This window comes from Haemaphysalis longicornis, unplaced genomic scaffold (genome assembly GCF_048455015.1).
Source record: "Haemaphysalis longicornis isolate Haplotype H1 unplaced genomic scaffold, Haemaphysalis longicornis Haplotype H1 scaffold_7, whole genome shotgun sequence".
NCBI classification, from domain to species: domain Eukaryota; kingdom Metazoa; phylum Arthropoda; class Arachnida; order Ixodida; family Ixodidae; genus Haemaphysalis; species Haemaphysalis longicornis.
In genome coordinates this window covers 54,349,104-54,361,576 of record NW_027526422.1, presented here as the reverse complement: position 1 = coordinate 54,361,576, position 12,473 = coordinate 54,349,104, and the positions used below count along the sequence as shown (strand labels likewise).

The 12,473-nt window shown below is 46.5% G+C and overlaps 2 protein-coding genes across 3 annotated transcripts in view; one reads left to right on the top strand and one right to left on the bottom strand.

Annotated features, from left to right (window-relative positions):
* The window catches only part of Tfb4 (transcription factor B4), a 28,767-nt gene extending 24,617 nt beyond the window's left edge, over positions 1-4,150 (top strand). For both annotated transcript variants that reach the window (XM_077677321.1, XM_077677320.1), the window contains one exon: positions 3,628-4,150. In XM_077677321.1, the coding sequence (XP_077533447.1) occupies positions 3,628-3,703 (76 nt within the window). In that variant the 3' untranslated portion in view covers positions 3,704-4,150. The remainder of the gene's footprint in view (positions 1-3,627) is intronic.
* Positions 4,151-8,697: 4,547 nt separating this feature from the next.
* Positions 8,698-10,822, bottom strand: Vkor (Vitamin-K epoxide reductase). Its single transcript, XM_077677322.1, has 3 exons — positions 10,459-10,822; positions 10,100-10,209; positions 8,698-9,094 (listed from the first exon to the last, which is right to left on the bottom strand). The coding sequence occupies exons 1-3, from the start codon at positions 10,644-10,646 to the stop codon at positions 8,883-8,885; spliced, it is 510 nt and encodes a 169-aa protein (XP_077533448.1). The 5' UTR covers positions 10,647-10,822; the 3' UTR covers positions 8,698-8,882.
* Positions 10,823-12,473: the final 1,651 nt, after the last annotated feature.

The window sequence follows — 12,473 nt, the reverse complement described above, 5'->3', positions numbered from 1 at the left end:
TCGCCGCCGTCTCTACACGCCAGCGGGCCAGTCGCTCCTAGAGCTGGACGGGGAACAGCTGGGTGAACAGATAGAAGTGCTCCGCGCGATCGCTCCCTGGGACGACGTCCAGGTTCGTGTCACGAAGCCAGTCACGCGCCGACGCACGAAAGGGGATCACACGGCCCAACGAACCGCCCTTGCTGAGAGGGCTGACTTCCAGGACAACGCCATCTTCACGGACGCCGCCTGGGACCCAGACACTTTCCGGGGAGCGGTCGCTGCCGTCCGAGGACAGCAGCGGGATGCGCAGGCGTTTCAATACTGCCAAGAGCAACCTGTGAGGTCACTTGAACTGCAGGCCATCCTTTATGCACTAGAGAAGTTTACTGAATGTGCAAGGACCAGCCCACTTTCTGTGCGAGGACAAACCTTCACAATTTTTACCGACTCTTTGGACGCCCTCAAAAATCTGACGAAGACACCTAGAGCCGGCACTTTGGCGCACAACGTGAAAGTCGCTTGCGCAACCCTTCACGAGCTCTACGGCGTGATGGTGCGGGTGGACTGGGTCCCGGGGCATGCGGGCAGCATCGGAAACGGCGCCGCCCATGACGCGGCGAGCGAGCTGTTACGTTTCCGCTCGTCCCCCCTTGACGCAGTCCCTCAGGCCTCGCTGCTCTTTGACCCGGACGAGGAACGCGAGCGGATGAAGGTGCAAGCCAAACGAGAACTGAGGGCGAAGGTGCCGCACAATCCCCACCCACTTCCCAACGGGCTTCCGCGCGGTGCGGAAGTGCTAATTTACAAGGCTAGGACAGGTGCTGCACTTACGGAAGATGTTCTGGCCAAGTGGCGAGCACACACTGCATCCAAAAGAGCTCGTGGCGGTGACCCACAAGTGGACATCACCGATCAGAACGAGGAGGGCGACCAGGCAGCCACTGCGACGTGCTGCACGTGCAGTACCGGTGCCTCTCCAACGTTAAGGCACCTACTGTGGGACTGCCCCGGCCTTTCGCCGCTGAGGAACAGGCACAAGGGCGCCGGCGTTACATCATTGGAAGAATGGACAACCCCGCCCCCTCACTTGGACGCCGCGAGCACGATCCTTTCTTTGTGGGAGTTCGTGCGAGCGGCAGACCTGACCGGACGACTCTGACGGCCGCCCCACTCCCTTTCCCTTCTCCCCTCTTCCCCAACTAGGCTACCAAGCCCCCCCCGTATCGTTAATAAAGTTTCATTCATTCACATCCGGTCCCACACTATAAGCGGTTACGTTATGAATGGTCTGCACTGTAGTTGAACGTCTACCATGACCTGCTACTGCCTCAGCGAGCTCGCTGTTTGTGCATGCATCTGCACATCCCTTTCCCCATAGATTAACACTAATGCTGTTTCAGAAGCAGTGAGCCTAGTTTTGAAACAGTCATCGCGTTAGAATCTAACCTCGTCATTTTATCGTCTAGCACTATTTCCTTCATCGACCCATCCAGCCTGGATGTGCGTGCAGTAAGTCCATTCCAAGTTCGCAGTTATGCGGCAAGTATTTGAAACTGCACTGTCAAAACGGCATCCTAGCCAATCAGCTCCTGAACCAGCGTAGCCATTGGCACAGAGCCTGCTCAAATGAAATCTTAAGGGGCAGCAGTTCCACTGTGGTGAGATTTTTTTGAGTGCTCTTACTGTGTGCATTGAAAACTGTGAATGCCAAGGCTGCACCACTGAGAAGAGGGCACAGAATTCAAGACAATTGTGCAGAAAAATCCTTGAGTGCTATTCACCTGGCCCAGGCCCTTCGTTGGTAGGCTTAGGCTTTTCAAACAAGCCTTTCTTTTTTAGCTCGGCAAAGTTTGGGATAAAATATCCAGGTTTGCATTTCTGTGCACGTGTGCATTATGTAAAGGCGTGCTTACATGTTAACACAACGATTCAGTGCAAAAGTCAAGCACGTGTTATTCCAGTTATCTGTGTTTTTGTACCTGGCGCAAGAGTGGGTAGGCAGGTATGGGAGAGGCGGGACTTATAACCTATATCACTGCCCACCTCTGCTTCTGGGCTTGTGTGCCGAGCTTGTCACCCTCCGTAAGTAATCTAGCTACGTGTATGCAAGGGCATGTTGTGGGCTTATTAGGTCGTGTTGCATGTGCACGATATGTAGTGAGAGTGCCTAATTGTCATTAACCCCTCGATTGCCGTGGATGAGCTGTGCTCGTTAGCGGACTTGTGGTCAGAAACGGCATGAGCAAGCTTAGCATGTCTATGACTGACTGTCCAGACCTGAAGTATGTCAATGAGCCCACGTTGAGAGCAAACCAAACAGGAATTCTTCTCAAGAATTCACCCCAGCTCTTTCCCAAAAACATTGGCGATTCTAGCCTCTAAGCAACATAGTCGGTTGAACATGTGCAACAGGATTGTGTTGAACATAATTCACTTCACCCACTTTGCCCTACTCTTTACTCCACTCCCTGCAGACCTTCCCACTATGCTGCCGCTTTGTGTACTCTGCTCAGTTTTTGAAGGCCAAATTGCTGCTTCCTCTCCACCCTTGTAGATTTGAATGTCAGATTGCGAGTCCCGGTGCTCCTTTCCTGACAGCTTCGTGAAAACGGAGACTCCGTAATATCATAGGGAAGCTGTGAACAATGCTTTGCATTAAAGAAAGGTGGAGGACACCGCACATAGGTGGGAATCGATGTGAAACGAAGCATCGGCAAGTGTGTTGAGATATACTAGACGTAATGTTCGTCTCAATCCCAGTTGCATCACCAGTTCTTGACGTAGGCACTGGCGAGCGGCAAGACTGATAGCCGGGAGTCGCATGCCATAGACATCTCCCATGAAGGCCGTTTTGCCAGTTTTCGAAGGTTGATGTTAAAGTCCAGTGAAAACCAACAAAGTCAGCTTGTCATGGCTGTTGTCTTGACCAGGAGTCACAGCTCCGGTGCATACGAAACAAAGTGCTTGGTGAGGAAGTCTTAAATTTGCATTTACGTTTCTGCGAGACTGACATCAAGGGTGGCCACAGCGATGTCCCCACACTTGACCCGCGCGACATCAAAAACCAATCCTTTTGCAAATGGGTAGCAGTGCAGTATCAGAGTGTCTAGCCCTGCATTGCCATTCTTCCTACCGGAGAATGTGTTGGCGAAGGCAGTGTTCCCAAAATGCTCCCAAGTGTAGCATTTTCACACGGAAGCATATACAGAGCTTCTCGTTTTCTTCTAAATACTTACTGCACTTTTCCATCTTCCAGGCTGAAGTACATGCCAGTTGATTGTGATGATAGCAGGGGGCTTAGTTCTTGTGTTGTACTTCTCGTTCCACCTAAATACTACTGTGCAAGTAGTCTGGAGTGACCTAACCATATAGTGCAGTTGAAACCTGCACTGGATGTTCCTTCGAGTGAGGTACTGTTGAATCGCAGCCAGGACTTTTTGCAGACCACAACAGCAGCAATTTAATCGAGTTAGGCTGTCTTGGCTTTAGCACCTTGGTAAATTTTGCCTATTCCTCCAACCCTCTGGCTGACGTTGAACTTTATTGCTTCGCCACTGCTTGAAACTCTTTACTTTCATCTGCAGTAGAATGCAGTGCCAGCTTCATGTGTTGTGATCTATCGTTTGATATTTTTATTCTTTTCAGAACTGCCTTCAAGTTCACCGGGCCCCTTCCTTCATTGTTGAAAGGCAAAAAGAAAAAACAGAAGCTTGGCATCTAGGTTTAGAGGGAGCATAAGCAATGCTTGCATCTTTTTGGGATACCTGACACCCAACACAATGTCATCAGCATCCTTTCAAAAGTTTTCAGTTCATGAACATGTTACATGGTAATGAACGTCGTGTTGCACAACATGTTACCTGTTTGAAGCTGCTCGGCTGTTTTTTAATGCTCTTTGATGGCTGGAGTTAGCTCCGGAGAAATTAATCAGCATCGTAAATAAGGCTTCTTTCAAGTTGCAGTGCTGTTTGCCAATTTCTAGAGAATGGGGATGCCGTAATAGTAAATTCACAATCAGTGTTCTTTGTGCAAGCAACAGTGTCAAGTGTTTTCTTCAAGTCTCACCCAACGATGCCACTGTCATTCACCCTTTTGGCTGAGAAACCACAAATGCATTGCTTGTCAAAATGTATTAAAGTAATAAATTTATATTGCATATCATAAGAAACTGCGCTTTGTTTAAAGAACCAACATGCAAGATCGCGTGGGCATATAGGTTAAATGTTATCAAATTGGTGGCCATTCTAATTACTGGGCTCATTTCTCATTAAAGGGACCCTGAAACACTCTTCGTGCAGTGCAAGTAAACCTGCGCGTCGTTTAGATTAGACTTCCAGGAACACCCAAGCCAAATATTACACGTGCACGTGAAGCGGTAAGCGCGCAAATCGCCGTGAAAGACGCGGAAAAACCAACCGCGCTCTCTTCAATTCTCCTCATTATTCATTCAATTCACCTCTGCGACGTCAATCGGGCCATGGCTGTCCTATTGGTTGTTGCTGGCCAACTTCGCGGCTAAATTCTGGCATTTCCTGTGATGATCAGCCGTCGTCGGCGCTGTGTATGAACCTCTTCTATGTCTGAACCTGTCCGCATGCTTTTGGTGTTTCTTTTGTTTTGAGTATGCGCGGAGTTTGAGTGACGAACTAAATACTCCACTTTCAACGAGCCCACTCAACAACAAACGTTTATTGTTCCATAAACGCCCTACCAGCCTGAGCGCTTGCTTGCGAGCAGGCCACCATGCCTGCTTTTTTGTTGCACCAGACCAGAAATAGACCCGTCCACGTTGCGGGGAAAAGGACGAAACTCCCCGGCCTGTGACATATCGAAGGCCGCCGAGCAGAACACTGTGCGCCGCCCCCCTCTCCGGGAGAGAGCTCGCAGCTTTCGTCGCGTTGTCCGTGGTTGAGTTGAGAGGGAACATTTATGCACGATTTTTCATCGCGCGTAGCTTCGGTGATAGTGAACGGATTTTCATAATTCTTGCGGGAGGAGGTTGCTGGGACAATAGATTATACCCCAAAATACATTCCGAGTAGTCGATGGTAAGTGTTGCAGGGCCCCTTTAAGAAAGAAAAGAAAAGGCTTTGTGGGAAATAGGAGCTTCCTCAAAGCTTGACAGATTGAACCATTTAGCTGCACAACATTCATTTATTATTTGTACACACTGCACGTCGATAATTTGGACCCAAGCAACACAGGCTACATGTGACAGCGTAAAGCAGCATCACGAAGAACAATTCATACAGTATCAAGGCAATTGTTAGTGTTAAACAAGACCTAAAATGAAATTCATTGTGAGAAAAAAAAGTGACACTTGAAACGAAAAGACAAGCATACCAAAAGCACGTAGGATTGCACTTCTTCTAAGAGGACAATTATAAAAGAACCATGCTGCTAAGTAATGGCATGACACACTAATGTACTTGCAAGAGTATTTTACAAATTTTTAAGCTCAAAGGCTTCTATTTGTGATACAGCCTCAGGAGAAAAGCTGCATTTGAAAGCACTCATTCAAACATGAGTAATTGTCAGTCAGAAATTAAGTGTGCTTGGTATCCTAGTTTTAAGTAGTTTAATGCGGTCATGCCAGGCTAGTCATTTTTAAACTATCAGTTGATCATGTTGGAATGCAAGCCGCCAAGGCCTTTGTACACAGGGCTTGTAACATTGGGATGTTCTTTGTTTTATGATGGCAAATCGCACCTGCTATACTTCAGTACAATAACCCCAATCCTTATTTTTTCCCCCGAACCCTCTTCTGCAGTTTCAAAACCACGCCCTGTGAGCAGTACTGCACTCATTAAATAGACAAAAAAAACCGGGTCACCTCCACTAACGTGAAATCTGGGGAGGGGCAAAGCATGCAGTGCATAAGTGTGTTCAAAGGTTGTAGGTCTCTCTCTTGCTGCATGGTGTGCGCTCATATACGCGACTTCCCAATTACGAAGACGGAGGAGAAGTGAAGTTCGAAACAAAGAACTGGAAATTTTAACGTTAAAGCGAGTACGGGGCGAAATAGGAGCAAGCAAGCGCGAACGAAAAATGAGTGTCCCAGTGTGTTCTTTTAGTACGTGTTTTTGCCCATGGAGATGAATCGTTCTAGCGCGAGGTGTTGGAAAATGAGTGTCCTGCTGTTTTAGTACCGTGACCACATAAGGATATGACGACGACGACGACATGAGACGCCGACAGCCAGAGCCCCTAAGGTGCTTCGCCCCTACAGCAACAACCAGAGCGTGTCAAACACACAGTACGCCACATTTTTGTGCACATTTTATACATGACAAACACACTTTTTGATCAATTCATGATTAAAAGAATTTACAATAAGCCATTTTTTGAAACACTGGAAAGGTAAAACACACACGGGTGTCGGCATGCTCTATGAAATGGCTGTTACAAATATCAAGGAATGGGGTGTGCTTCTTGAACGCAGGACAAATTATAATGATATTAGAGAAAACATAAGAATGTAATACTGCCCAAGTAGTCCACATGACTAAGGTTGTGCTATACAGTTATTTGTCAATATGTATCTCTTTAAGTGACTAGACAGCAAACATCAAGTTTTTATGAAATGTAAAACTCTACCTTGTGCAAATGTAACGATGCATTTCACTGCTCATGCCCTCATCAAACTGCGAAAAGTTGCAGTATTAGCTACAAAGGATTGTAATAAAATGCCACATCTCTAAATTTTGTTCATCTAAGTAGTTTTTCTTGTTACCACTGCAGCTAAAGACTGCATTTTATGCCATGTTGTAAGCATTTGCAGTGATTTAGTAAAAATATAACGCAAGGACACCTAAGCACTCTTTATGGTGTAAAGATTGCAATAGCACTAGTGTCCAACTTGTCCAATTGCCGAACATGTCTTCTCATATTATATCATTATCGTTGCGCGCCTTTCTCCTGTTCTGTTGACAGTAAATACCTGCGCACACATCGCCAAGTAAAGTGTACGTTTAGTGGGGACGTATTTTGCTACTCCCATAATTGCCACTTCTGTAATTAGCACAACTTAGTCATGTATGCCCCAGTACATGACTTTATCACATGTCTACAGGGTGTCCCAGCTATCATGCACCAAGATTTAAAAAAAGAGTAAAGGCGTAACTCGAAAGAAACCAGGTGCATAATGTTTGCAGTACTGTGAAGAAGCGCACAATATTTTTTTCTTTAATGAGACTTAATTAACTAATTGTAATTAATTATCTAACTCGAGAAATACTGTCCTAATCACTAAAGTGTCAATGAGGCACTTGTAGGTAACCACGAGGGGCATCTAACTGCGGTATTTTCAGCGATGAACTAATTGCGTACACATTTATTCTGACTGATAAAGGAAACCCGCGAAATATGAAAAATACCACGTGACGGCGCCTCCGCGCGCACCGTAAAGCAACGCCCTCAAACAGGCTGCCTCTGAGTTAGCCAGAATGAAATAGACAAAAGAAAGAAAGAAGAAATCGCGACCGAGTTTGTTCCTTATCTGCACACGCGTCCCGCGAATCTTGCTGCTGCTGCTCCTTCCATGCATGCTATTATCAAGGTGATGCGCTGTCTCTTCGGGCGGGTAACACGCGAAGCAGTTGCTTTCAATCAGCTTTGTTTGGGGACGCTGCTTTACAATGCGCGCGTAAGCGTCGTCACGTGGTATTTTTCATATTTCGCGGGTTTCCTTTATCAGTCAGAATAAATGAGTACGCAATTAGTTCGTCGCTGAAAATAGCACAGTTAGATGCCCCTCGTGGTTACCTACAAGTGCCTCATTGACACTTTAGTGATTAGAACAGTATTTCTCGAGTTAGATAATTAATTACAATTAATTAATTAAGTCTCATTAACGAAAAAATTACTCTCCGCTTCTTCACAGTACTGCAAACATTATGCACTAGGTTTTCTTCGAGTTACGCAATTTCTCTTTTTTTAAATCTTGGTGCATGATAGCTGGGACACCCTGTATAACTCGAAGGCTACGAGGCATTCACTAGGTCGACCGTTAGTCGGCTAGAGTTGCTAAGCTGTATTCCCGGCCGCGGTGGCCGCTTTTCTGATGTAAGGGAAAAGCAAAAATACCCGTGTGTTTGAGATTTCGGCGCACGTTGAAGATCCCTAGGTAGTCAGAATTAATCCGGAGCCCTCCACTACAGCGCGCCTCATTGCTTGTGTAGTGTCGGCTCGTTATACCCTACAATCAATCAATTGCTGAGCTGTAGTGGTGCTGGGGATGCATGTTATTATTGCATTCCCAAAGTCCCTGGTGTAAATCTCACCCACACCCAAACTTACACAACTGTCTTTCCAACTCAGTAACCCTGTTTTTCATTCATGAAGCAGCCATTGGAATTTTTGTATGCTACTTTTGTTCCAGGAAGCCAGATTTTTTATGTGCAGAGTTAACCAATACTTCTGCATTTAATAAGTGTGGTACAAAAGCTACATAATAATGATGACCGTTGCAGTCAACATCGCCATTTCATTTGTGAATGCACCGTTACATTGAATGCTACCAGGTTATAAAGCATATTCTCTGAAATAAAAGTTTCTAGTTAGGAACATTTCTAATCCTTCGGTGCATCAAATTATCTTGAGGCCCTCAGCTTGCCAAGTGCTCTGCTTATGAAAAAATATTTTCTGAGAGATACCTTTGCAGTTTCAAGATTATGAAGTGTAAAAAGCATTTGTACTCTGCATGTTGGACACGTGTTTGCCAAACTTTCACAAACACCTTTTATGACAACTGTATCACAATTCGCGATTTCAGGAGCAAATACAGCCACCCTTGGCTCCGACCCCCAAAAGTATCGTGCCACGTAGCAGCCACACTGAGAGATTAATAAACTGGCACATAACGAGCGTAGTGTACAGTCACAAATGCAGGTAATCGCCAGTTACTCTTTTTTCTTCGCACGCACAGCGGCGGGCAACTTCCAGCTACGCACGCTTCCACCCAGGAGCAAGAAATTGCAGACGTAGGTTGCAACACACACGACGCAAATATCGCGGAGCAAGTAGAGGATGTAGGCCAGGTAGAAGGACATAATGGTGGCGAGTGCACACAGGCCCAAGTGCACCATTTTCCAGCGCTTTCCGTCAGCCATGCCTGCAAAAGAGGAGGAGATAACAGCGACACATTCAGGAATTCGCACATTGGCTGAAGCGATAAAGAGCGTGGCTTAATGAGTACTGCAACGTAGCAGTAGCATTTTTGCAGCGAAGCTGTTACTGTCGCACACACTACTGTAGCTCGGTGGCTACGATGTCAAGTTACAGCGGCCGTTTTGGAATGGATGTGTGCTACATACCGCTATGTGCCGGGCTCGGCGTTCACGCGCTCACGTCCCTGGCTCGAGAGCGGGATGCTCATTTCGACCCCGTGTTTTAGCCGCAGCCAGCGGCTGGACTCAGACTCGCTTCAGAAATAAACGGCATCGAGACTTGACAATGTGTAAAATTAAAGTGCAACGTGTTGAGATTTTGGCCGAAGTTAACCTGGAGCCCTCCACTACAGTGCGCCTCGTACACCAGGTGTAGATTCGGCATGTAATCCCCGCCTCCAAATGTTAGTTTGTGTCACTGGCTGGGATCCCGTAACCATTACTGCGGACATCCGTCATCAAAAGTCTCACCCGCATTCTGCCCACACCCACTGGTATGGCCACTGATTGCAGCAGCAATGAGAAGTTGCTGAAGCAGTAAATGGCTTCCTGAAAATACCTAACAGTCGATTCATTCACATGGTGCATCGCTCAGGACTGTAGTCGGGGCTTACGGAAAATTTCACCTCTCACGACATGCAAGGAATGACGGTGAAGGGTACAGGATGACTGTTCAAGCCTTACGATTTGCCAATATTGTGATCCTGCAATGAAATGCTGGTCAAGTTTGCTGAGCCATATGGCATATAATGATCAGTGATCAATGTGCCCTTCCCCGCCCCCTTTTTTTCCCCGGGAGATGACAAGATATTTATTAAAATCAATGCTCGAGGTCGTCGCAGACTTCGAGATATAAACAAATCATCACGAGTACTGAAGATGTGGAGACCTCCAGATCTTCAGCGGAGAAAAAAATAGAAAGCGGAAACCAAACGGCTTTCGCTCCTTACCACACAGGAAAACGAGGCTGTAAAAAAGAACCCCGTAGACGCTGTTCGGCTGCACAAGCACGGAATCGGGTCCAACAACGCGTTGCACAAGGCCCAATCCTTTGCCATATCTAGAAAAGAAAAAGGAAAGTACTAGATGTCAGCGAATAATGCCCACCAATGAGATCTCTCAAGTAACATCTTTTTTCTTTACCAATAACATCTGCATTCTGTTTATGTCCTGGTCAACAACGTACATAGACATTCGTGGATAATCATTAAAGCGGCGTCGACGACAACTGGCAGCCGGCCAAGTCGCGCACAACGCACATCGTATACCAATGGACGAGGAAATGACGCGCCGTCAACCTGGCACGTACCGTGAATTGAAAGCCTTCGTGCAGCTGAGGTGGGGGCTAATATCGCACATCGGCTGGTACTTGGGGTCGCGTTCGAAGCGCGTTTCCACAACGTACGCATAGATCGAAATCAAAACACCACAGACACACACAGCACTGTTGAAAAACTTCAGGCGCCTTCGCCTTTTCGCCACGTCAGTGGGAGACATTTTCAGAAGGAATTAGCGGACGTTCCCGGAAGGCAACAAGAACTTCTGACGGCAAATGTGAAAACACAACTATCTACTGCTTTCTGAGCGACGTGACGCTCAATGGGACGAACGCCAACATCTGGCAGATCTGGCGGTCTTAGTGTATGAAACCAATGGCATAGCAAATGGCACCCTTTCTTGAACTTATCACCAGGTGGCGGGAGCGTCCCATCCGGCTCTATTTTGGCTTTCCCTACCCGCACGCGCTGCGCGGACAACTTTTACAATGGACCTTTTTCCAGTGGCAGCGGTTTTTCACACTTGATCTCACCTCCCACTGCTCTCTGCGCATGCGCCCCGCCGCGTCGTCTGCTTCCATGACGCGAAGGCGCCAAATTCAAACAGGAGGGCGTGGTGGTGTCGCACGTCGAAATGCGCCGTGGGCAGCGAAAAGTGTCGTCGCCGCATATACGATCGCGATAAATAAATGCGGACGTAAAGCGCCAGGCATTCGGCGCATTTAGCTTAGTGTCAAGCTTCAAGCAGACAATTTGACAATTAGTGTCAAATTTAGTGTCAAGCAGACGACGCGCGAGAATATCCACTGCTGTACATCCATCGTGCCGACACATCGAAGGGGACGCAAAAAAACTCCTTATACGTCCGCTTTACCGTCTTTGGGTCTCCTTTCGGCGGTATCACGCCAACTACGCAGTTACGACGATAAACAAGTGCAGTGCGCCATGAGGAAGTCCGCAACCGGACCTGATTAGGGAGATTCTCTCGACGGCCGCTAGGTGGAGAGCACAAACACGGAGTTGCCAATACAAAATTAGGAAAAATGAAATTATGCAATCATCAATGGCATGGTTTCTTGATCACTGACATACACTATCAGAGACCACATCACAGTCTTGTGCAAATACATTGTGTGCAAATACATTGTTTAATAAATGTATAGTTCATGAATTCTGGGACCAGCCATTCTTTGTCATTCAAGCATTTTGTTATTGATTAGCATAATCCAGCTCAATGAGTGCCTGAACCAACAAGAAATGTCTAGGACCCCTCACTATTTTGTTTACAATATAGCAGCACGTATACTATTTTTTATGACTCCGTGCTTTTGGCATCTTCAAATTTACGACGCAAACGTGCGTTATGCGGACGCGCCTGCTGAGAGCGCTCGCGTTAATTGGTGCCGCGTGCTTCCTGGTGGGTTTTATGAAGGAGCCAAAAAACAACCGCGGGATGAAGTGTATCTTGTCAACAACAAAATTATTTCGCTTCCCGCAAGCATCTTTCCTGGCCGAATGAAAAAGAAAAGAAAAAAAAGAACGCGCGCATGGCGAGCAACGCGCGCAAGGTCTTGAACCCTGCAGTAGCAGGTATACGTTTGCCTTTTTCTCCCGTGTTTTGTGTTTCATATGTATTTATCATTCAGTCTATCTATCTATTTATTTATTTATTTATTTATTTATTTATTTATTTATTTATTTATTTATCTGTGCTGGTTTGTTTGTTTGTACAGTAGGCCGCTATTCCCAGGCAGGAGGGGCAACAAAAAAAAAAAAAAAACTAAGCAACACGAGACCATCATCGTTTCCGACAAAGCAGGAAGAACATAAAATACATCAGAATACACCAAGGACATCATTTCCATAAAAAAAAAAATCGCAACTGTATAGTGGAGTCGGTTTCTGAAGCACGCGCTACAAAGATATGGCGCACAGATGAGGGCGTCAGTGGTGTCAATGGCGGACAGTCCTCGCTACATCCCACGTCCCTATATATGACGCTGTCTCTTTTTTTCTCCTTTCATCTACTACTCCTCCTTTTACTACT

Bases quoted from the DNA above. Each gene is read 5' to 3' on its own strand.
- Vkor (XM_077677322.1), bottom strand. From the start codon at position 10,646: ATGTCTCCCACTGACGTGGCGAAAAGGCGAAGGCGCCTGAAGTTTTTC. The intron at 10,210-10,458 runs GTACGTGCCAGG...TTTCTTTTCTAG, and splicing joins ACGAAGGCTTTCAATTCACG to ATATGGCAAAGGATTGGGCC. The intron at 9,095-10,099 runs GTAAGGAGCGAA...CCTCTTTTGCAG, and splicing joins CAGCCTCGTTTTCCTGTGTG to GCATGGCTGACGGAAAGCGC.